Here is a 24,719-nt window from a genome sequence, read left to right on the forward strand (position 1 = left end):
CGAGGAGGATGAGGGCGACTGTTTCACCGTTGTCCATCAGGGTTCTGATGTCGAATGTGACTGAGATGAGGGCGGTTTCAGTGCTGTGGTTGGTTCGGAATCCGGTTTGTGAAGGGTCGAGCAGGTTGTTGTCTTCCAGGAAGGTGGTCAGCTGTTGTTTGACGGCCTTCCCTATTACCTTGGCAGGGAAGGGGAGGAGCGAGATGGGGCGGAAGTTTTTCAGGTCGCTCGGGTCAGCCGTAGGTTTCTTTAGTAGTGCGTTGACTTCGGCGTGTTTCCAGCATTCGGGGAAGGTAGCAGAAGAAAAAGAGGAGTTGATGACGGCCTGGAGGTGCGGGGCGATGATGTAGTCTGCTTTATTGAAGATGAAGTGAGGGCAGGGATCCGATGGAGCGCCGGAGTGGATCGAGTTCATGGTGGTTTTGGTTTCTTCGGTGTTGATGTGGGTCCAGTCGCTGAGGGTGATGGTCGGAGGTGTGGGTTCGGTGATGCTTGGTTGGGTCTGGTGTCCGAAGCTGTCGTGGAGGTCGCTGATCTTGCAATGGAAGAAGATGGCGAGGGAGTTGCACAGTTCTTGTGAGGGCGTGACGGCGTTGGCGTTGGGGTTGGAGAACTCCTTGACGATGCTAAAAAGTTCTCTGCTGTTGTGGCTGTTTTTGTCCAGTCTGTCGGTAAAAAAGTTCCTTTTGGCAGCGCGGATCAGGTGGTGGTGTTCGCGGGTAGCGTTCTTGAGGGCGGTCATGTTGTCAGTGTTGTGGTCCTCGCGCCAGGCTTCCTCGAGGGCGCGACAAGTTTTCTTCGATTCTTTGAGGGTGTCAGAGAACCAGAGAGGTTTTTTGGTGTTGGCCTGTCGATGCGTGCGTTTGGGGGAGCAAGGTTGTCTGCGCAGTTGGAGATCCAGTTTGTGAGGCTGAGGGCTGCGTCGTTTGGGTCGGTGGTGAGGGTGGGTTGGTTGGCGGCGAGTGCGGAGAAGAGTTGCTCTTCGGGGATTTTGTTCCACTGTCGACGAGGGATGGGTTGAGTGCGGAGGTGGCGGGTCTCGCGTCGGAATGTGAAATGTACACAGCTGTGGTCAGTCCAGTGTAGAGCGGAGGTGTGGCTGAAGAAGACGTGTTTGCTGGCGGAGAAGATGGGGTCAAGCGTGTGTCCGGCGATGTGTGTGGCGGTGTTCACCAGTTGCTTGAGGCCGAGGTTGTCGAGCAGGGTGGTGGTGTTGGAGTTGTTGTTTTGTTCGTGTAGTCGTGCTGCGCCTGTCCTAACTGCTCAACATAGGTCCGATCCTGTAAATATCATGCATTCAGCCGCCACATAGGGTGGGCCGTCGACCGAGCATGGCCTGCAAAGAACCGGAGGGGGACGTGATCAGAAATGCCCCTTGCTAAGATTTATATATGAGAGAGGAAGGCACAGTCCGTACTTGGCGATAGCACCAGATCAAGTTTGGCTGGGAACAGGAGACGGTAGGATATATCCATTACCCTCAGCTTTTGCTTCACTTTAGTGAAGGAGCGGCGTAGTTGTTGCACATCCCTAGTATAGTCCGGAAAAAGAAGGATATTCACTCCGTTGCATATGAGGTCCCCCGTGGAGCACGCCTCTTGGAGCACGGCATCCCGGTCCTTGTAGTTAAAGAGACAGAGTATCACCGGTCTCGGTGGGGAACCTGGTGGAGGTCTCATCTGCAAAGCCCTGTGGGCCCTTTCTATTGCGAACCACGGTGTGAGACGGCCCGCCGCCATCCAAGAGCGAATCCAGTCTTCCAGTAAGGCGACCAGAGACGGAGCCGCCGTGGTTTCCGGAAGTCCCACTAGGGGTAGGTTGTTGCACCGGGATCTGTTTTCGGCGTCTTCGGCTCTGCGATAAAGTTCCGATCTGCTAGATGTCAACGCAGAGACCTGTGCTTTGAGAGCCGTCATTTCATCCTCCACTGTAGATATTCTCGACTCTGCCTCTGTTAGCCAGGCTGTAGCATTACGGAGATCTTGCCGGACCAGGGCTACATCCATCCTAACCTCCCCTATCCTAGATTCTACTGCCGTCTGAGAGGTTTGAATCGCTTGGAGAATCTTGTCCAGGTCCCCAGATTTTTCAGGCAGGTCTCCTCCCTCTTTTCCAGCACGATCCCCCCAACTGAGTCCCATTCGCACCAGTGGCAAATTGGTCTATGCATGTCTGTCCAGCCGTCTGTCGTGACTTTTTGTCGTGGCCCATGTTGGTTTCGGTTATATCATAGTATAGCGGTTCGCCACAGAGCCGTCAACAGGAGTTAGATAAGTCGCCCCACATGGGCCTAGGGCCGGTATTGCCACCTCCACAGTCTTGTGGTTCTCACTCAGACGTTCACTCCACCGATCCACGTGCTGGCGTCAGATTTCTGTTAGAAACCCCATGGACCTCCAATTGCACCTCGCCAATCTCTCAATGTGTTCCAGTGGGGAGGGAGGGAGGAGGGGGGAGAACCAAATGAGCAACACACTTTAGGGGAAGAGAGGAGGCTCCTGGCACCTCGCGCCCATACACCATCAAAGCGCTGCCCCCTGCACAGCCGTCCCGGGGGAGGGCCCTCTCAGTTCCTCGATGAAGGCCACAGAGGGAGGGGGGGAAACAAGGGAGGGAAAGAGAAGAGGACCTCTCCTTAAATATCAGCGTTGTCTCACCCTCCCCTCCCCCCCATTCCCACACCACCCCCCCACCTCTACTCATCGGATCCTTGGGCCCCGCTCATCCTCCACCTCCGAGGCCGGGGCGCCCCAGTCCTGCCTCCAGCCGCAAGAACAAATGGCGGTATGGCACTCAGCCAGGTCCCGGGCTCCTCGTCTTGCCACTTCCGCCTCAACCCCTGTCACGGCATTCACCTGCCGTCTGACTCGGCATCCACGGGCGTCTCGGAGGCAGTCACCTTCCCCAGCCGACGCACAGGGCCAGTCAGACTGCCCTGGTCCACCGTCGTGGTCCCTCTGGGGAGGGGGGAAAAAAAAGCAGGCAGACACAAACAGCAGTGGGGCTCCTCTGTATCGCCAGTCGGGCCTCCCTCCTCGCACCACGACCCTCTGTCACCACCACTCCGAGCGGGTGAGCCGCACTCCACCTCCGTCTCACCGCTCGAGCCCTGATTGTTGCTCGTCCCTGGCCGCCACAGGCTCCGGGCACCTACGTCCACGGACCCCGTCTCAGGGTACCACAGTGCTATGCCCTCATGAGTCTCCGAAGGCGCGTGTGGGGGGGAAGGAGAGCTCCGTCACTCTCCCAAGCCTGGACCCTAAGTGCCGCCCGCCATTTTGATTGCAGGCGATCGTCAGGCCGTCATGGTCCGCTAGTCGGCTGCAGAACCGGGCCGACGTCTCTGGTTCCGCCGTTTGTCTCTGGGGGAGCAGCAGATCCCCTAGGTGAAGAGGTGCCGCCGGTAGGCGCAGATTGCAGGTATAGCCAAAGGCGGATGACAGAGGGGTCCGGAGCACTACAAATGTGCTGCCGCCATCTTGACGCCTTGGCCACGCCCCCTTCAGGGTTTTATTTTTAGACCCAAGTTGGACACGTAATTTCATCTCTGCCCGTAAATCTCTGGTTGGGAAGGGAGACTCTGGCTCTGGGTGAGAGGAGTCAACATTTTTTGTGTATGAAGCACCGATGTATGCATGGGCACAGGCTCCGGGTTCCTAGAGAAGTGGGGGGAGAGTTGCTTTGCTAGGATGAGGCGTTAATTGTGGCTATGACATACATATCTGCTTTTGACATATTGGAACAGGTTGGGGTTTTAGACATGAGATGTATGATGTTTGCATGTTTTTTGTAGTGCTTTTTTTTTTTTTTTTTCACAGGAGGGTGGTCGCGCGGAGGTAGGTACCCCCATGTTTTGCTTATAATGCATAACAGTGCATCTGATTTTCCAGGGAGAGGAGCGGTGGGCCTGTTTGGGGCAGGCGGGATTATGGAGGAACCAAGGGAGTTGGGGAGGGAAGCAGAACTAAGAGACTATGGGCTAAGAGGTTTTGCACCATTTTCTGGAAGTCTGTCTTTTTGACCCCTGCTTAGATTGGCGGGGGGCTGATAAATGTTATTTGAAAAGGTTTGGCTGTTGCCCTAAGCAATGGAGAATCTGACATTGATCGATTTTAATGCTAGCTGTCTTAATAATAGGGCTGCCTCGATAGAGTGGCTGAAGCTATTTAAGCCCAACGTTATTCTGTTACAGAAAACACATTGGGTATCTAGGTAGGAGGAGTAGAAAGTAAAGCACTTGGTGCCTTGGGACACATTTTTTTTCTTCTGCTACGATGACACAGAAGGGTGTCACTATTTTAGGGAGAAAAGAGTTAAAGGTGAAATACCATGAGGTAGCTAAGGACCATGCAGGGCATTGTTTCATTCTTCTAATAGAGCCAGGACCCTGTAGAATTAATGTAGGATCCTAGTATGGTCCCATAAGCAGTGATCCCAGTCACTACAAAATATGGAGTGGTCTCTGTGTACCCTTCCAGGGGAGGGTACTCCAAACATTTCCACTGAGCTTCTGGGGTTGATCTGGTCTAAGAGTCCTTGTCCCCGTCTGCTATTGCTATTTCTCATCAGATTGGCAGTTTTTTAGACCACTCTGTTGTGGTGTATAGCTGATCAGTTTCTTTGCGGACTAATGTGGCTAGATGGATCTTGGATTAAGACCATCCTCTTAGAGCAGGATTGTTTGAAGAGGATAAGAATGGAAATCCAGACTTTTTCTCTAGATAATGCCTCTTTGGCAGATGTGTAGACGGTCTGGCGAGGTGTATAAATGGACTGCACAGGATTTCTTCTCCCCCTCTTAAAGCATATAGATCTACAAAGGTCAGGTAAGAAATCCACCCCTTATAGGACAAGGTACAAAGAGTTTACCAAACTGCACTTTCTGATAGCTCCACCAATCTTCTGAGAGATACACAGCAGGAAAAAAGGAGAGAGTTAGAGATCTTTATCTCCAGAATGAGTTAATAAATAATCAGACTTTCCAGTGCCAGGTCTATGTCCCCTTCCCCTCCATTACTATTTGCTCTATTAATAGAACCATTGGCTCAGGCCTTATGTAAAAACAAACAGGTCTCAACACCAGTACTGGGGCACATCGGCACAAGATGTTTTTAAGTCAGGTTATACCCACCATAAATACTGTAGTTTCTTGTCTCCCGGTTTGACCAAGGGGATAATTTGGAAAGGGGTAGATCGGAGTATAACTTAGACACACGATTTTTTTATGGGTTCCAGTGTTAAGTCCCCCTCCCCGAGGTGCTATTCGCTGGCAAGATGCTCTATAGCCAGTATAACTTCTTGTGTGTATATATGTATATATATGTATATGTGTATATATATATATGTGTGTATATATATATATATATATATGTGTATATATATATATATATGTATATATAATTGGAGATAGTGGACTTGCAAGGTGCAGGAGGTTGGAGGGTATGCATAGGCACTTTATTAGTAGGAGGTGTGAAGGTATATACAGACGCTTTATTATCAGGAGATAAGGAGTCGTTCGGGACGCAGATCTATGCAGGGTGAATGCAGGAAGGGGTTGGCCGGTCACTTTAGGGGAGCGGGCTTTATTGGGTATTTGGGAGTGTTTGGTGTGCTTTATTTTATGGGTTTTGTGGATTCTGCATGGATTTGGCTTGGCACAAGATAAGAGGTGGGGTGGTTGAAGATGCTGGGAGTGTAATTCTTTGGGGGATAAACAATTTTATTAGGTTTGTTGTTAGAACAACTTAATATCAATAGGTCACATCTGCACCCTATAGACATACCAATGTACAAATCCCATTTTGTTTTCATCAGAGCGTAACCACAGCATATTATGGTGTCTAGGAACACATTGAGCAATTGTCATCACACACAAGGCTTTTTGTCTGATCGGCTCTCCCATGCCCTAGTCCATCTCCCCCAAACCCTGTTGTATTTAGATGGGCACCCTCTCGCCTCATATAACTACTTTTCCTGCTGGGCACACCAGTCCACTCTCAGCCTCCACCTAGCAATCGCCGGTACCGTCTCTGCATTCCAGCCAGGCGCGATATGTGTCATTTGGCCACCAGGCACGCCACCCTCAAGAAGGCATGCTCTGCTCTGCTGTTTCCCACTCCCTCAAGGACTCCCAATAGGTTTGGTAGCGGGCCGCCTCTATCTCATCCAACAGGATCCTAGAGATTTCAGCAGTGACCGCTCGCCAGTAGGTTGCTATGTGTGGATAAACCCACACCATGTGGTAGAAGTCTGCATTAGGGCTCACACAGAGGGAGCAGTCTGCATGGGGTCGGAGACCCGCTTTGTGCATTTTGTTAGGTGTGAGGTATGCAGTATGCAGGTAATATGTTTGTACCAATCGAAGGTGGGTAGCCATGGTCAAGTTTCTCAGGCCATCAAGGCATCCCGCGAATCCTCTTCCTCTGTTCGGCTCATCCAGCCCTCCCACCTCTCCCTCAGACTCTTGAGTGGTACCGCTGTGTTGGTGATCAGGGTGCAATATATCTGGCCCCCCCCCCCCCCCCAACCACCCACCAGGATTTTTGCTTCTGCCAGGCTAAACTCAGTGGGGACCGTACCAGCCTTGATGTGTGTACTTAATGCATGTCGGAGCTGTAAGTATTTATGAAACTTGGTCTTAGTGAGTGAGTACTGCCACTGAAGCTCCTGAAAGGACTGCATGTGGGAGCCCACCCAAACATCCCCCAAAAGTGAAATGCCTATAGTGTCCCATATTTGGAACCCCTCCAAGGCGGAGACTTCACCGAGCCATGTTCCTCGCCACAGTGAGGTCTGCTGGGTGAGGCTCTGCCACCCTCTCGTCACTCTCTGCGGTGCCCGCCACCCCATCAACACCACCCTCGTCACTTCGGGAATCTTTCACAGGAGGGTGGTTACCACACAACAGCTTAAGCAGTCTGGGAAAGCCCAACATCAGGAGTTCAAGCTGGTACGCTGGGTCTGACCACCCACCTCCCAGCCAATCATCAAGTACTAACAGTTGCACTGCTAAGTAATAGAAATATAAATTGGGCATTCCTAGCCCCCCTTCATACACATCTCATTGACAGGTGCAAGTCTAGAGCGAGAGTTATGCCATAGGAATTGCCCTGCCACTGCATCCATTTCTTTAAACCATCGCCTGGAAAGCTGGTAGGGGAAATTCTGGAGAAGGTAGAGGAAGCGGGGCAGAATCATTATCCTATAGAGTGCTGTCCTTCCCAGGTCATTATGAGACAGGGTCTGCCTTCTCTGGAGGTAATCCCTGATCTTCTGGGTGAGTGATGTGACATTGAGTGACCAGGTCAACTCGGGCAGGAGGGCCACAGTAATTCCCAGGTACTGGAAGCTGTTGGGTCGAATAGGAATGCTGTTCTGCCAGTCATAGCAGTCCCTTGCAGGATGCAGTGGGACCGGTATGGACTTACAGGGGTTAAGTGTAGGCCTCAGAGAATAGCCTCAATTGTTGCAGACATTGGGGTCCACTACTGGCCGGGTTTGCCAGACACAGGAGCACGTCATTGGCATACAACGCAATGCTGTCCTCACGGCCGGTGGGCCAAGTCCATCCTCTGATTAATGGGTCCTCTCTTATAATTTTCACTAGCAGCTCTATCACTGGAGCAAAGAGAAGCAGGGATAGTGGGCACCCCTGGCGGGTTCCCTGGCAACTGGGGAAGGTGTCCGAAACAACCCATTCACCTGTACCTGGGAAGTTGGACTGGAGTAAAGGAGCTGCACCAGTCCCCGATATCTAGGGCCAATCCCAGCACTCAGAAGCACTTGGGAGAGATATGACCAGTCAATTGTATCAAAGGCTTTTTTGATTTCTATGAGAAGAAGCGCCAGGGGAGGGGTCAGGGAACCACAGTAAACTAGCGCTGCATGCAACCGTCTAAGGCAGTGCCTGGTACTTCTAGTCGCCATGAAACCACATTGATCCAGGTGGGCCAGAGAAGGCAGCCCTCTTTTCAACCTGGTAGCCAATAGCGTAGATAGAATCTTTATTTAGGTATTAAGGAGTGAGATGTGGCGGTAGGCAGAGCAGTGCAGTGAAGGAGGATGGATCTTTGGGATCACTACGATAGTGGCCTGGTCAAGGCCCGGGGGGAAACTGTCTGCCTGTTCAGCATCCTTCTACAAGCTCAACAGGTGTGGAGCCAAGATATTGCTGCACTTATACTCAAGCTTCGCCGGAAACCCCTCATGGCTGTGGTAGACTATCATAGCCGCCACTGCGAGCATAGAGCAGCAGGTGCCAAGCAAGTGTCTCTCCTGGAGCAACACTATAGAAGGGGCGAAGGGCGTTGAAGACCGCAGAGTGCTTGATTTTTGTCTCGGAGCCCATTAACGTTTCAGGAAAGAATCTGTTTAGGAAGCTCCAGTGTGTGCGGGGAACCGGTGTTGAATTGTATAAAGCTCCCTGTGCATGATGGCCTCCCCCTGGGAGAAGGCCGTATGTGGAGGGTCCATTCTGGAGGAATGCATGCGCTATGTAGCCATAGCGTGATGTGACCACCTGAAAGAAAAACATTAGTGCAAACAAAACTTAGCCATAACATGACTCTAAAGTATTCTACTGTTAATTCATCCCATCCCGCCAACTGCCCCCCACCCCTTACTTCCATCCCTGAAGCATCTGTCGCCCAAGAACATAACCAAAGCCTCAGAATCAAGGTGTCTGTAATGGGTGTGGAGTGGTGGACCCCTCCATATAGTCAGAATTCTGCAATATTACAACCCCTTGTCCCGTATCCACTCGTGGTCAGGAGATCTCTCCCCGTCTCTGTTACATTTGCATCGGTTTTGTCTCTGTCTCACGACAAGTTTGGCTAAGTCGATCATCCTCATGGTCTGGCACAGGCCGCCTTTCCTCTGTACAGCCGGATGTGGCCGGTCCCTTGGGATCCATTGGTCCCGTTGACTCTGTCTCGGTTGGCCGGGCCACCTCACTCCGCCTCCTGTGGCAGGACTGAGTGCATCTTTGTCCACCCCTCAAGCCAGCGAGTCATTGCGCCTAGGTCCCGGGGAGCTGTCTGGGCGGGGAGGGGGGCCTTTCCGGGCAACATGGTGCCCCTCAGTGAGCCAGTCCCAAGCAGTTTCCGGTGAGTCAAAGAAGAAGGATTTCCCATCCATTAGGATCTTACGCCGTGCAGGGAAGAGCAGCATGTAAGACAGTTGCATTGCCCTTACTTTCTGGTTGACTCCCTCATCGGAGCGACATTTATTTTGCACCATTCGCGTATAGTCTGGAAAGATGAGGATTTTGTGATTGTCCCAGCGGAGATCCAGGTGTGCTCTTGCTTCCCTGAGGATAGTGTCACGGTCTTCAAAGTTAAGAAATCTAGCAATCATTGGTCGTCTGGGCCCCCCCCAGAGGGGGCCTGGGTGCCAGTGCTCTTTGGGCGTTCAATGGCAAACCAGGGTGAAAATTGTTGCTCCAGCACTCAGGATCTAATCCAATGTTCCAGAAACTCAACCACCTGGGTTTTTTCTGCTCCTTCCAGAAAGCCAATGAAGCGCAGGTTGTTGCGTCTGGAGCAGTTTTCTGCATCTTCAGCTCTATGATGAAGCTCACTAGTACGGGTCAGTAGCTGGGCGACTTTTGTCTTGAGGTCTGTGATTTCATCCTCTGCCAGGAAAACTCTGTATTCTATTTCTTTGAAGCGTCCCACCGCTGTTCGCAGGTCCTGCTGCAGCAGGCCAACATCTTCCCATACTTCACCAATTTTTGTTTCAATGGCGAATTGTAAGGATTGATTGGTCTGTAGGATCGTGCCCACCTCTTCTGTTACAGGGGTCCCTGGCGGCAGGCCACCAGCCTCCTGGGGGGCCGGCTGAGTGGTGAACTGGTCAGTGCGCCACTGGGATGCGGGTGGTTGCCTGCTAACTTTCTTTCTCCATGCCAAGACCGCAGGGTGTGGGTGTCACAGGCCCCCATGCACCTCTTCACCGTCGCACAGGGCTATCACTTCAGAGGCTCTGGCCGTTCGCCGCTGCTGCAGGGGAGGCACCCCAGGGCTCCAGCCTCTGGGGGGCTGCACAGTTGCCAGCAACCAGAGAGAGGGAAAAGGGGGGGGGGGGGGGCGGTAAGGGGAGGGCTCCACCGATCGCGGGATCACAATGCGTTTTTCACTGCGTCTGCCACCCACTCCTGCTTGAACAGTACCCTTCACCAGTCTGTCCACCCGGCTTAAACCGCTGCTCTCCAGCTGTCGCTCCTCACCACCAGTCTCCCCACTTCCACTCCCCCCTCCCGGTCACAGCAGCACCCAGGTGCTCCCTGGGCCTGGGCCTGGGCCCCACCCCACAGCTCGCCTCTTCATCGTCCGCGTGTTTCGCTCTGGTTTCTGCCTTACCCGGTCACGCTCGGGGCAGGCACTCCATTTGGCCGTTGGTTATTGGGCCAGATCGCTACCCGGTATGGCATGGCACAGCTGCCTTGCAGAGGGTAGGGGCTCCTCCCCCAAGGGAGTGCTGGTATCCACCAGGCCAGCCGCACTTCGCAGGCGTGATCCCCAGGCAGACCCTCACGGTCCCTCCGTGGATCTTTTATTCTCTGCAGCACATCTCCTGTCCAAAAGGTAGGGCCACAATTGCATTGGGGACAAACTGGTTGCACGAAAATCAGGGCTCACAGTAGCGGATGACAGAGGGGTCTGGAGCACTAAACTGCCACCGCCATCTTGAAGCCTGAAGCCACGCCACTACCCCCCACCCCACCCCCGCCCAGAGTGTAATTTACATAGCATTTGTATCTTATATTGATAGGAGGACTGGTGTATTCTGCTTCGGTGTAATCCCTTTTTCCAATTTAAAAGAGGGGGGGGGGAGAAAGTAATCCTACACACTTTGGCTCATGCAATTAAGGGATGATGCAACTGTTTTGGCTCCATCAAGAGGTCCACAACCTCTTCAAGAACTAAGTCCAACTCCTCGAGGTCCTCAGACACAACAGCCTAGCAATCATGGCATCACACCATGAACCAGGACATTGCCAGAGTGCAGACAAAGTAATACATGATGGAAAAGATCAGAATGATGGCCTTCTACTAGCCCAGGATTTTGGACAGCATCCCTTAGACACGAGAGCTACTGTCACCCTGCAAATCAGAAATACAGTTAAGACAATTCTATCAAAGAACAGAATTGCTCTGCTTGGTGGCAATCTAGAAACTTTGTGTGCAGTATAATCGATCTCGAATCACGTCCCTGCGCTTCGCCCCTGTACTGCTGCTTCATAACTAGGTTCATACTATACAGTTTCAACTTCACACATTTCCAACAGTGAAGACAGTCAGACTTTATTTAGGGGCAAAGCAGTGGAATTAAGGAACAGCATGTGGGAATCGGCGGGCAAACTCCGACTCCAGTTATTGTTCACCAGTCCTTTAGTATTACTTAGTATACTGTGGTAGTACTGCACCCAGAGTTACTGTACATCACAGTAATAACAGTTTCAGGTGTTGTATTACCACAGTGATGTACTTACACAACTTAGTATATTTATGAAGCCTTAACCCTTTTACCCAGACACATTATAATTAATTTTTATGTAGCTTAATATGCAGTTGAGTATACAATATGTGCCTAGGAAGAACAGTTTTGAAAAAAATAGAACCCTGTTTTGTAGTGCTGTCTGGTAATGAAATGAAGTTGAGTGCTCAGTTTCGACAATAGCGCGAAAGACTACACACACTTGTGGAAAATAACTGAAAGCACATTAAATAGTACCCCACAGGATACACCTTACCTATTTGGCCAGCTGGCATTAATAAAGCAGTAGTCCCTCTGTGTATTTAACTTCCAGGTATCAATCACTTTGTGCTGTAGATGAAGTTCAAATCCAGGAGGATTTTCTACTTCAGTTATTAATGGTGTGATTCTATCAAACAGGTATTGAAGACTTATGCAGCAAAAGGGATGAACTTAACAGGCAAATTTTGCTGGAAGAAGAAGAGAAGAATAAGTTGCAAAATGACATCAGGATCCTGACAGAGAAGCTGTCCCGTGTCAACGAGAACTTGGCAAGGAAGATGGCCTCAAGGAACGAATTTGACAAAACCATTGCTGAAACGGAAGCTGCCTACATGAAGGTATCTTAATGGCATGAGCAAAGAACCAAGTAGGCTTGGGTTCTATGAGCCCCTCTAATTAAATGTACTAGCACTAATATATACACTTTCCTCCTGCATCAAGGAAGACAGGCACTCCATAGAGCAAGATGAGCTGCAAACGTATTCCTCCAAGTGAGGGAAAACAGGAACGCATTTCGGCATAGCAGTGCCTTTTTTTATTTTAACCAGGTTGATGCATGAGGAAAATTTTATATTTAACAGCGCGATAGACGCCACCGGTGGTCAGGCGGGATGTGGTTACTGTTATTAAATCTCAGTTTACGGCATTGCTAAAACACTGTATGAATCTCTTATAATCCTTTTCACTCTGTGTAAAATGGGCTTCTCGAGACTTTGCTTACAGACCTAGCGATGTATTCTTTTCCAGACTTCATTGGAAAAATTGACCCACCAGCAGCCCTATTCACTAACATACAGTACGACCGAAAGCCCATATTAAGTTTCTGACCTTCCATTACCTTTATAGCTTTAGTATATCGCATGCTTTTTTGTATTACCAAATTTTGTTTTTGCTGGTTCTGTGGTTTCACGCATATTATTTATGTTTTATGTTCTACCCTTGGCCAAGAGAGTATTATTGCCCAGAGCCCTCTCCATGCAGAGGCGTAGCAGGGTTGGCTTGGACCTTAATGCAAGTAAGGAAAAGTGGTTCTTCCCCAATTCAACTGCCATTGATTGAGCCTGTTCTTGGTTTAACGTCTGCGCGTATGTTGTTTTACCTCTGAACTGTTTTTCAAGTTATTTTAATAGAAATATGTTGAAAAAAGTAAATTATGATGCACTTTTGACCACTTAAATTGGTGAAAACTGACAAAGCTGTGGTTGGTTGATGCTCCGAGGATTTTTTAGGAAATGATGAGGCAAATGTTTTAAGTTTGCATTACCTAGTCAAAACAATACATAATTTAAATAGATGTATTAGAGTGATCTCTCATCTTACAAATCCTAGACATAAACAATTGCAAAGTGGAAATTTGAAAAGAAACCCATTTTACAAAGACTATCCTTTATGCTAGGATGAGTCCCCCACATTTGTGGAGTGGCGAACCTACTTTTTAGCCATTTACAATCTAGAGAAAGGCCCCAATAAGCGAAAGGGGAGACATGTGAGGATGAAGGTGTCGCGTGGGCTCTCATTATCCTAAATGAGACTACTGGATTTCTAGGCAGCAGGATCGATAACGGTGTGGGGGACTGAGTCTGACCCACGTGTAAGGAACTCTGTCAACCTAAATCCGGTTTTTGCTCCGGCTAACTAGCAGTGCCTCATTTCTCCCAGGGGGAAGAAATGATTGGGCAGCCGAGCGCATGACATCTTTGGAACTTCTCAGGGAAGTCGTGGTCACTCAGATCCAAACCAACTCTCATTTACAATATGATCTCATATACAAATGACAAAGACAGTATAAGTTTTATATAATGTTTTAATAAAACGACTGTATTTTAGATAATAAGGCGTGAGCCGCAATAACCAGAACAATACAACACAGTAGGATTGAAATAGTCACCAGGAGAGTAAAACATAAGAACAAAGCTATCATAGTGCCTAACAGTTTCTACTCTCCCACTGCTTGTTCTATTTAGAGCACAGCATATTAAGCTTCTAGCTTGCCTTTCCGAATCACTGGGGAGACATCAGCCCTCATACCTGAGCAAAGGCCTGTGATCTGGTTTAGCATCTGCAACGAGGCAGTCAGCGTCTAGTTGTGGTTCCCTGGTCGGAATCTCCCTCTGCCGTGTATTGGGACAAGGAAGTGATTTTATAACTAACATGTCAGCGTGATCGCAAAATGTCCCTACGCAGGAATGCCAAGTCTAAACTCCTACCACGTCTATCGGCAATGTACCAGACTGTATCCTTGACTGAAGCACAGAGTGAATGTGTTATGGAGAACTCCAGTGCTGAAGTAGGCAAAACAGTGTGATATGAATAAAAAACAAAACCGTAGAACTGGCTATTTGAAAAATAACAGTACGAAGCCTAATAAAAAGCATTTGGAGCAAAGTGCACAGAGGCTCTATGCTGCCAGCAAATGAATAAAATACAACCAGGGCAAAGTGCACAAAGGCCTAAAGCCTGAAGCTAACGCGCAAAGGATACATAAAACCAACCACACTACACCCTCCCCTTGTCGGTAGAAAGTGGTTCCAATAATATAAAAATATGCCCCAGATATAAACAATACCTAAAATTATATACATATTTCGACAATGTCAGAAGACAACAAAGTCATAAATTTAGAAAACATGTGACAAAAAGGCCAAATTCAATATAATGTCAATGTTGCAGGAGAGAAAAAAAATCCAATTGTTAAACAGAAGCAATAGAGAGTAGGAGCTCCTCCACTTCGATATATGTCAATATCAGAAGATCCACGCCACAAAGTACCATGGAGCAGGTGTGTTCCAAAGCCCCAAAACCATTCAGAGCGGCACCCCGTGCAGGGCCTATGAATGAGACAAAACCATCTTCCTCCAGGAAGGGAATCTCATAAACTGCCTCACGAAGCAAACGCAACCGTAGTGCACAAGTCTGGGAATGAGCCCTAATCGGGAACATCAACAGATCATGATCGACCACTGGAGGGCGCCGCAGTGAGAGCCAGAGAGCCAGTGCATGTTCAAACGAGCACCAAAGGCACCGAAACACGGGTTGCACACAATCCAAAACCGGTCTGAACGACAGAGACCAGTCACACTCCAAATGGCCCAGGAGTATTGCTCCAAAATGCTGCATCATGCGTTCACGACACAGGTGCGCTGACGGGAGCAGCAATATAGGATCTCGTCGTGGCGGGACAGCCATTGCGAAAAAATAGCAACAACAGCAAGACTCCAGCCAATAAAGCCAAAGTAATCGGGAAACCCCCAAAAATGCTTCCAAAAATAGAGTGTATAGCCGAAGGTATCAAACCGAATATGGAAGAGAAGGTGTGAGCAAAACCAACACCAACGGCTTTGAAAAAATGTGCAATACCAGCAGTGCTGGATGCATTAAATATACGTCCCACAAGTTCACCGAAATGACTCGGAAAGTTAGTATTCAAAAGGGACTGTATTTCTGCCGATGACCTTGCCACCTGAAGTGCGTAGGTCTCGCTAGCAGATGTAAGGGCCACATGCTTTTGAAACAATAAAGCTTTTAGCCGACTCAACTTGTCGAAATTAACCTTGGAAGTAGCAATATGAGGCCAGATGTCCACCACCTCCCTAATTTGAGTGGGGGGAAACAACACATTCCCGCAGCACGTAACGGCCTTGTTGACAACGACAACGTAAACTATTCCGGCACGCATGCCACAGCAGCGTTCGCTGTTAAGAACAATGTAACTGCCGTTAGAAAGCACCTGGAGAGTGTTTTTAATAACCGGGACTGGAACTCCCTTCAGATAACAAGCTAAGTTAGCAATCGAAGCGTTACACGCTCCGTGCAAGGACAGCTGTTTACAAACCATGGAATGGCTGACAGAAGCTTCGCATTCGCTACCGCTAAGAAAAACCTCCCTCAAACCATTAATACATCTGTATTGAAAGGGAAGCTCCCACACCTCGTGTATATAACTGTCTCCCAATAGTTCATATCTACCCACCGGAATGTGCTTCAAACAAGAAGTAAATTGCAGAGTGGAGATAGGCAGATTAATAACCCCATGAATCAACCACTCAGCTGACGGAATCTCAGCAACCGTGAAAATCAGTTTCTCCAATTTCTCAATATTCAACATGACATACGTCGCTTCCTTTTTAGCCATCAGTTGTTGTTGACGAGTCAAATTAAAGGAGATAAAGATCTCTCTGGCACGAATGTGCTGCCATGGAATGCGACCTGCCTTCAAGGTCTCAAGAGTCCAACCCAGCTGCATGATGGACCGCGTCTGACTCTGCCCATGATATAAAGAAGACATGTCCGATTTAATAATGTCAATAGCAGAGGAAACAACGCTGTCAATCGTGTAAACACGGTCAGAAAGGGTATGCATGCCATTATCAACAACAGACAAAGTCTGCAGAAGATTTTCCTGATCAATCTGCCTCAACCGGGCTGCAGCCTCCTGTTGTGAAAGCTTCCAAATCTCATTATAAACTTCGTATAAAAATCTTTTCTTCCGTGGTACCTTGGGACCTGACAAAAAATCTTGTAAATCAGTATCATTAGACAGTAACGTGAGATGTGACTTAACTGCATCCAGCGAGGATGATTTCAACCATTGCTGACAAAGCTTCCCCACGCTGTATGCAGTTATAACATCAGCATGTTCTGGTGAAATGTAACGAGGGTCTGCCCTACTAGTCCTGAACACCCCTGAAGAGGTGACAAAACGTTGATGACACTTATTAGTGTCTACAGGCCATAATAACCACCCGCCCGGATGTATCAATGAAGTGTTAAGCGTACCATTCTGGACCCAATGTGCAAATTCACTAAAAGTAGCATTCACATAGTGCTGCCAGTTATTTAATTTGGAAGGGACAGGTATACTAGGCAAAGTTAACTCTCTAATTGTTGCCAAGCCCAAACAGCTAGTCTGTTGTACTGTGTCATTTAGGAAAATCATCTGCACAGGGATAATACATGCTCGAAATAATGTGTCCCTGCCTCGCATCTGCCAATTTTTCGAACCCCAAACACTTTTCAAGTCAACAGTCTTAAACCAGTATTCATACCCCTCGACCGAAAGTTTAGATACAAACAAATTTGAATACAGTAATTTAGGATCGGTCAATAAGATTTGCTTATTAGAATACGGAGTAACTTTAAAATAGTAAGACTTAGCATTTCATTGATCATGCCCAGAAAAATATGCAAATTTATCATAATACATTTTAGAACTCCCTTGTGGAGGAGTCGAGCAATGTTCCCATTGCACATAATTAAATATGGACTTAGGGCTACTAGCCTTATGAATAAAGTGGTGTCCAGAATAGTTGTAGCAAAACATGTCACCATGATTATCTCTAAATTGGTAAGCATCTTCATCGTCATAGACAGTATAATATTGCAAATCTGTCAGCATAGAGTCTACTGTCTTCACATCCCAATCATCAGAAACAATGCCTGGTATAACAATATCATTCATTGATAATTTGAGGACATACGGTATTTGAATCAATTCAGTGGGACCATATATATCAAACATTACTTTATCCCACACATCCCATCCGGAATTGGTATAGCAGAAATGTTTACATTGGACAAGTCTCTTCGAACCATATGAGACGAAAAATGTGGTTTTAACACAGTCTCCACGTGCTCAATGTCAGATCGATCAGGAAGAAAATGACCATGTATTACCAGAAAAAAGGTAACCACAAATCCCAACCATAAAAAAAGAGTCATTACAGCCATAAAAAGCCACAAATAGTTCCAAGGAAAAACAAAATATGTGCGTTTAAGCCAACCCAGCAGCTTACGTGGACCTCGGACAGAAGACATTGAGGACGAGGAGCTGGACACTGCATCATCAGCGTCGTTGAAGCAGCCAGAGGCAGTTCTTGCAAAAGGTGCAACTGTGAACAAAGAAGCAGATGGAGGCACTCGCCTAGGCACGCTATAAACCACATGTTCAGAAACATCAGTAGAACGTACAGCAACTTGATCAAAAAATTCCATATTAATCGTCTGTGGAACAATCGCAAGTTCATCATCCACCCTCCCCAAGCTCGGAGAGGAAACAGCGTTGGTGTAAATCACCTGCAGCGGGACTTCTTCCCCAGTAGTGAGAGGGATTCCGGAACTACTGGGTGTCCCTCTTGGTCTGCTGTGCAGAATCGGCCACATGTTGTAACTTGACATTATCAATGGAAACAAAGCGATTTCCTTTGGCCCCTTGCAGCGGCGGTAAAATCACAGTTCTCGTGCCGCTTACTCCTAACACCGGGACAGGTGCTCGATAAGAAGGACCAAATTCTTTCTTTACTGCGACCTTTTCACGCACTAGATCCCCAATCCTGGGTATCCAACCAGTAGGTGTTACTGGCTCATCCTTAATTCCTGAGGAGGCAGCACTTGCAGAAGAGTTATCTTCACGGAATCGTTGTAAATCCTGCAAAACAGTGACACGATCATTTATGTCAAAGGGCGTATCTGCCGCCTCCACACCAGGACCATCTAGATCAGGAACATACATTTGTGTTCCAAACAGGCACTCATATGAAGTACGACCCCCCCAGTGACCTTCTAGGCAAGTTATTAAGTGCTCTCTGTACTCCATACAGGTGGGCTAGCCAACCACGACCCGTACCTATAACTCTGGCCGTTAAGGGTTGCTTTAAATCACGATTTAAACGCTCCATGACAGAATTTCCCTCGGGATGAAATGGAGACGAGAATTGGAGTTGGACCCCCCAACGAAGCCATGGTGTCCCTGAATGCCTTAGAGGCAAAAGCAGGGCCCTGGTTCGATTGAAAAGCCGCAACTGCACATGTATCGACAAAGATGCGCAAATCTTTAATAACAGTTCGAGTGTCAGCCGAGCGTTGTGGCCATACCCACACAAATCTGGAGCACGAATCTACAGCAACCAATATATATTTGTATGCACTATCTGTTGTCAGCGGACCACAATGATCCAAGTACACACACTGTAAAGGTTTATTTGAAATCAGAATGGGCGTCTGCTGCGGGCGTCTAGCCGACGAAGCTTTAATTTGTTGACAAATGTCACAACAAAGGACATACTGCTTTGTCTCTTTATAGAGACCAGGCCACCAGTAACGAGCCTGTAAAAGTGAAGTCGTGGCAGCCACACCAGCATGTGCAGATGCCGCCCCCTCATGTGCTGCAGAAATTAATTGAGGTCTCTCAATTGTATTGGGTAGTTCACGTACACCAATGCCTGGAATATTAACAACAGCATTTAGCGCACTACTCGAGCAATAACTATATTTAGAAGGAAATCCTTTAGGAAATGGCGCACCATCAGACGTAGCTTTTATGGCAGCCGAAATCTCTGTCTGGTTTGGAACTCGAACGACAGCCACTGCCGACTTTGCGGCTTCATCAGCCAAAGTATTCCCAACAACATGTATTCCAACGCGCTGGTGTCCAAGTGTATGCACAACATGGACCTTAGGAAGCGTCTCTTTCAGATCCGCAACCTTACCCCACAACAATTTGTGTTTAATGGTGTTGCCTTTAGAATCTCTGAACCCATTCATCTTCCAATAGTGCAGATATTCATTGAAAGACTGTACACAGTAGTAGGAGTCACAGACCAGCAAGGTTAAAATCGCCGGATCCGTGTGCTCCAACGCTAACAATAGAGCTTTGAGCTCAGCCAGCTGTGCCGTGCAATCTCCCAAGGTTTTAGTATAAGTATGTCGGGGGCAGAACACTTCCCCCTCCATCGTGCCGCTCACCACCGCACATGCAGCAGAATACTGTTGTTTAGTCCCAACCGCTGGTTGCGCAGAGCCATCGGTATACATGACCACCTGATATTGGTCAATAGGCAATGTGCCAGCAGGGACTGGATACTCCAATTCATATTGAAGAAATTCTTGAGTCTGCAGTTTAGGGTCAAATATGTAATCTACATCAGTGGCTGTCAAAGACGTAGCCCATTGTATCCATCGCAGGTGTAAAGCTTTCGAATTAGGAACACTCGCTTTTGTAACAGCCTCTAAGGCCGGAATCGGGGAAACGACAACAATGCGTTGGCCCTGAGCAAGCGGTCTTTCTTTAATCACAGCCATCTGTACTGCAGTGAGTATTTTCTCAGTCTGTGCAAATCTTTGTTCTTCTGCAGAATACAAGTGGGACTTGTATGCAGTCGGGACTGTCTCACCCTCATTAAAGGTGACATACGTAAACCCAACAGCCCCAGGTATCACCCTGATGACTAAATGTGTCTTATTGTCCGTGTGTGTAAGTGTTTAACTGCCAAGAGATCAGTCTGTAACTCTCGTAGTATGTGTGTATGCTCAATCGTCCAAAATCTACTCGAAAAATTCGTATAAGGGTCTTATACGCCTAGCATAATCAGGAATGTAAGTTCTGCCAAAATTCAGAAACCCCAACAATGACTGGAGCTTCCGAACCGTATTAGGAGGCTGCAATAAAGCACATTTCTCCCAAAAATGTGGCGCTAAGCTCTTGCCCTCAATCAACAGCTCATATCCCAGGAAAATGACGCTGAGGAAGGCAATCTTTGATTTCTTAAAATTAAACTTCTAGCCAATATCAGCAAACCCCACAACAATACGCGCCTTAGATGTTGCAGAATCTCATCGTCCGTCAGATATATGTCATCAACATATGATAACGCTTCAGGGTCCAACTCGTGCAGCATTTCAGTCACACGAGCCGAAAACAGTCCTGGGCTATTCTTATACCCCTGAGGCAAATGACAAAAAAAATTCTGCAAGCCAAACGCACTGAAACTGGTATAGTCCCGACTTTCGGGCGCTATATTTTGGCAGAAAAATCCTTTCGAGATATCTAACGTTTTGTATTTCTTACGCACTATATTATTCATAAGCGCTGCGCTATGTGAATTCTGTATTGCATATGTGCGTGTATGACTATTCAAATGTCTGTAATCCACCACTATCCTATATGAATGGTCCGGTTTAGCAACCGGAAATAAGGGATTATTCATCGGCGAGACACAGGGCTCAATTACACCCTGGTACTCCAATTGTGTAAGAATTTTCCTAACCGATGCCCTTGCCTCAAATTTGATAGGATACTGCGGCTGTGACTGAGGTTCGCCCTTTATTGGAATTACATGATAAGGTGATTGTCTATCCCACCCCACGTTATTTCTATATAGGGCGGTAGCCTGTGCTAGAGCCTATGTTTTACTATAGGACTCTGCTAGTTCTCTCGGAACAAGTGGTGAGAAGGAAGGTGTAATAACCTCCTCCCCAACCGGACAGTCGCAAACAAAGTCAGGTGGCCAATCTTGTTCGGCCAGCAAAACATCATATGATTTTACCACATGGTCCCAAAAGATGGCGTGTACAATGCGGTCAATGTCCCCTTCTAATCGCAGAGTCACTTGATATACTCTATAAGGATCAGAGACTTGCATATCCGCCGTTTCGACTTGTATGAAGTCATCAGTTGCTTTCACCTCCAGATGCTCTAGAAGACTCAGGCGAACTATTGTGACCTCTGCCGCGCTGTCCAACAGTGCTAACGCCCATATCTTGTTCAAGAGAACTCTCTTCTTGAGCGGCATGTCTAACTGAGACTGCTGCCACTTTCTTCTTTTTAAATTGCTGTTTTTGTTGCAGCGGTTTCTCTTCTTGTTTAATAGAAACCTCCGTAGAGCGTTGTGAATCCTGTCTCGGTTTCACGTACTCCGTCCTCCGCTCTGACCGCCCACCTCTCTCACTTCTCTTCTCTGAGGAGTCCTGAAAGGAACGAGATTGGCGTGTATCAGTATACTGATATCTATCAGGCGTCTTCAAATTATCCCTATTCCTGAGATTATACCTATTCTGCGGGTTCTCCGGTTGCGGAGACTGTCCCCCATCTTTTTTAGGTGTTTGCTGTTTCTTTTCCCAGCGGTTTTTTGTACCCTCAGGTTGCTGTTGCTTAGCATTATTTTTATTATTTTTACCCTGCAACTGGGTTTTTTGCGGTCTAGCCCCTAGGCTATCGCGACCAATACTGGAATATGTTTCTGCTATTATTCTCGGATGTTCCCGCTCCTGATTAATCTGCGGAACGTCCCAAAGACGCATTCGCACTGCTAGTGCAACTACCTCTCCCTTGAGATTACTCAAAATAATAGAAGAAACCGCGGCAAAATTGCCCATCAACTGCATGCCCAAATCTAAGGCAGGGGCAGCCCCATATTCATCTTGAATTTGTTTAAGCACTTCCGGTAAATTAGCTAATGTCGGTGTACCGTGTGCTGTAGTGTAGAGCGCGGCAAACACCGTGCCCCAGGTATTACAAAGGTCCACCGGAGGAACCATGCCATAAGGCAAACACATCGTCAATATTCTATGTTTATCCTGAGGTCCCGTATGGGGAAATACTGCTTGCAGCGTATTAATTTTTTGCGCCAGCCAAAACGGAGCCTCCTCACGTTTAGCTGGTACTTTACCCATAACTGAGTGTACAGTGGCCGGATTGATACCGGGAACCACTGCTTGTGGGTGCGCCGGAGCAGCACGCGCTGCATTAGTATTCAATGCTTGCATCACAAACTGAACCAGTCTTCTGATGTAGTTGCTAAGTTTATATATAAACGACGCACGTCAGCCACTGCCAAATTTGCAACCGCAGGATATGGTGTGTAAGTAGCCAGTAAAGGCCAGGTCGGACCATCATTACTCAGTGGACCTAACCTTACTTGTGCTACTGTGTGTGGGAGGGCGCAATCAAGCCAATTATGGTTTTGTTGATAAGATAAAGGTATCTCTAAGTATGCGTAAGCCCTGTACTTTCCAGGGACATTCGCAACAGTGTATTCGTACCCCCATCAACTGCCGGAAATACGACCCAAGAATAAAAAAGTTCTGTTCTATAGGCTGCATGGGCGTCCACCACAAAAGTGGACTGTCAGTCCATGTGCTATCAGATGTCCTGTGAGCGGGTGTCGCATATTAAGCGCTACTTGCACCACTACCGGATTCGCCATCTAAAGAAGAACAGCACCTGGGTAGAGAAGGGACACCAATAATGGGTTTTTTTCCTTTCAGAGTTCAAGCTTGAACAACCAACCACTAAGTAATAGGATGTACCTATCCCGTGGTGGCGGAAATCCTCAGCCCCACGGACGTCTCCGCTTACGGAACCGAGGAGTCAAAATATATATATGAGACCGAGAGAGTCAGTCGAACCTAAATATTAGAGCCAGACCAATCGTTGGCGGCGCCATGTCGCGTGGGCTCTCATTATCCTAAATGAGACTACTGGATTTCTAGGCAGCAGGATCGATAACGGTGTGGGGGACTGAGTCTGACCCACGTGTAAGGAACTCTGTCACCCTAAATCCGGTTGTTGCTCCGGCTAATTAGCAGTGCCTCATTTCTCCCACGGGGAAGAAATGATTGGGCAGCCGAGCGCATGACATCTTTGGAACTTCTCAGGGAAGTCATGGTCACTCAGATCCAAACCAACTCTCTCATTTACAATATGATCTCATATACAAATGACAAAGACAGTATAAGTTTTATATAATGTTTTAATAAAACAACTGTATTTTAGATAATAAGGCGTGAGCCGCAATAACCAGAACAATACAACACAGTAGGATTGAAATAGTCACCAGGAGAGTAAAACATAAGAACAAAGCTATCATAGTGCCTAACAGTTTCTACTCTCCCTCTGCTTGTTCTATTTAGAGCACAGCATGTTAAGCTTCTAGCTTGCCTTTCCGAATCACTGGGGAGACATCAGCCCTTATACCTGAGCAAAGGCCTGTGATCTGGTTCAGCATCTGCAACGAGGCAGTCAGCGTCTAGTTGTGGTTCCCTGGTCGGAATCTCCCTCTGCCGTGTATTGGGACAAGGAAATGATTTTATAATTAACATGTCAGCGTGATCACAAAATGTCCCTACGCAGGAATGCCAAGTCTAAACTCCTACCACGTCTATCGGCAATGTACCAGACTGTATCCTTGACTGAAGCACAGAGTGAATGTGTTATGGAGAACTCCAGTGCTGAAGTAGGCAAAACAGTGTGATATGAATAAAAAACAAAACCGTAGAACTGGCTATTTGAAAAATAACAGTACGAAGCCTAATAAAAAGCATTTGGAGCAAAGTGCACAGAGGCTCTATGCTGCCAGCAAATGAATAAAATACAACCAGGGCAAAGTGCACAAAGGCCTAAAGCCTGAAGCTAACGCGCAAAGGATACATAAAACCAACCACACTACAAAGGGTCACTTAACCTGGGCACCAGTCGAGGATGGATACAGTTGGTCATGTGAAAATGATCTCTAGGCCCGTATCACGAGGCAGACATCTGGTGTGGTGGTACGTTGATTGATAGTCAAGGGCATATGGATATGATTGCCTTGTATGATATTTAGCATTTCTTTGACTTAGGTGTGTGTCAGCTGGGTTTGGGGTTGGTTTGTACTTCATGCCTGACTTTTGCAGGCTTAGAATTATATAATAATGTATGTTTTTGCCATTTTTTTTTTCTCTTCACCCATACCTGTAATATTTGTATTTAATCAAATCAATAATAAAAAAAGGATTGGGTTCCAAGGCTATTCTAAAAGGAACATTTTAGTAAAATAAGTAATGTTTGTAACAAGGACACTTCAGATCAAACTCCCCATAGCAGACCTTTCATCAGTGCAGGTAACCACTTGAAGCTTTTGTACAACAATATACACAGCTCCAGTTTCCACAGAGCTGCAGCCATGCACATACTTTACAATTTTCACAATGCTGTAGGCATGCACACATTTGGCCAGTGCACAAATATGCACATTTCTGCCCAGTTTCCACACTGCATATATATCCACCAATATGGAAAGACGCTCTCCGGCCTAAACTAACCTGTACACTTGCAGGCAGACTGGCCCACATACAGAGGTATAAACAGGCAAGCGGACAGATATGCAGTCAGGCCAGAGGCGCTTGATGCACACACACATTTATGATAC

The 24,719-nt window shown here is 47.6% G+C and overlaps 1 protein-coding gene across 2 annotated transcripts in view; it reads left to right on the plus strand.

The window, feature by feature from the left end:
• The window catches only part of SSNA1 (SS nuclear autoantigen 1), a 65,286-nt gene that overhangs the window by 29,846 nt on the left and 10,721 nt on the right, over positions 1-24,719 (plus strand). For both annotated transcript variants that reach the window (XM_069241324.1, XM_069241325.1), the window contains exon 2: positions 11,896-12,095. In XM_069241324.1, the coding sequence (XP_069097425.1) occupies positions 11,896-12,095 (200 nt within the window). The remainder of the gene's footprint in view (positions 1-11,895; positions 12,096-24,719) is intronic.

The sequence above is a fragment of the Pleurodeles waltl genome, chromosome 6, assembly GCF_031143425.1.
Source record: "Pleurodeles waltl isolate 20211129_DDA chromosome 6, aPleWal1.hap1.20221129, whole genome shotgun sequence".
Lineage (NCBI taxonomy): Eukaryota > Metazoa > Chordata > Amphibia > Caudata > Salamandridae > Pleurodeles > Pleurodeles waltl.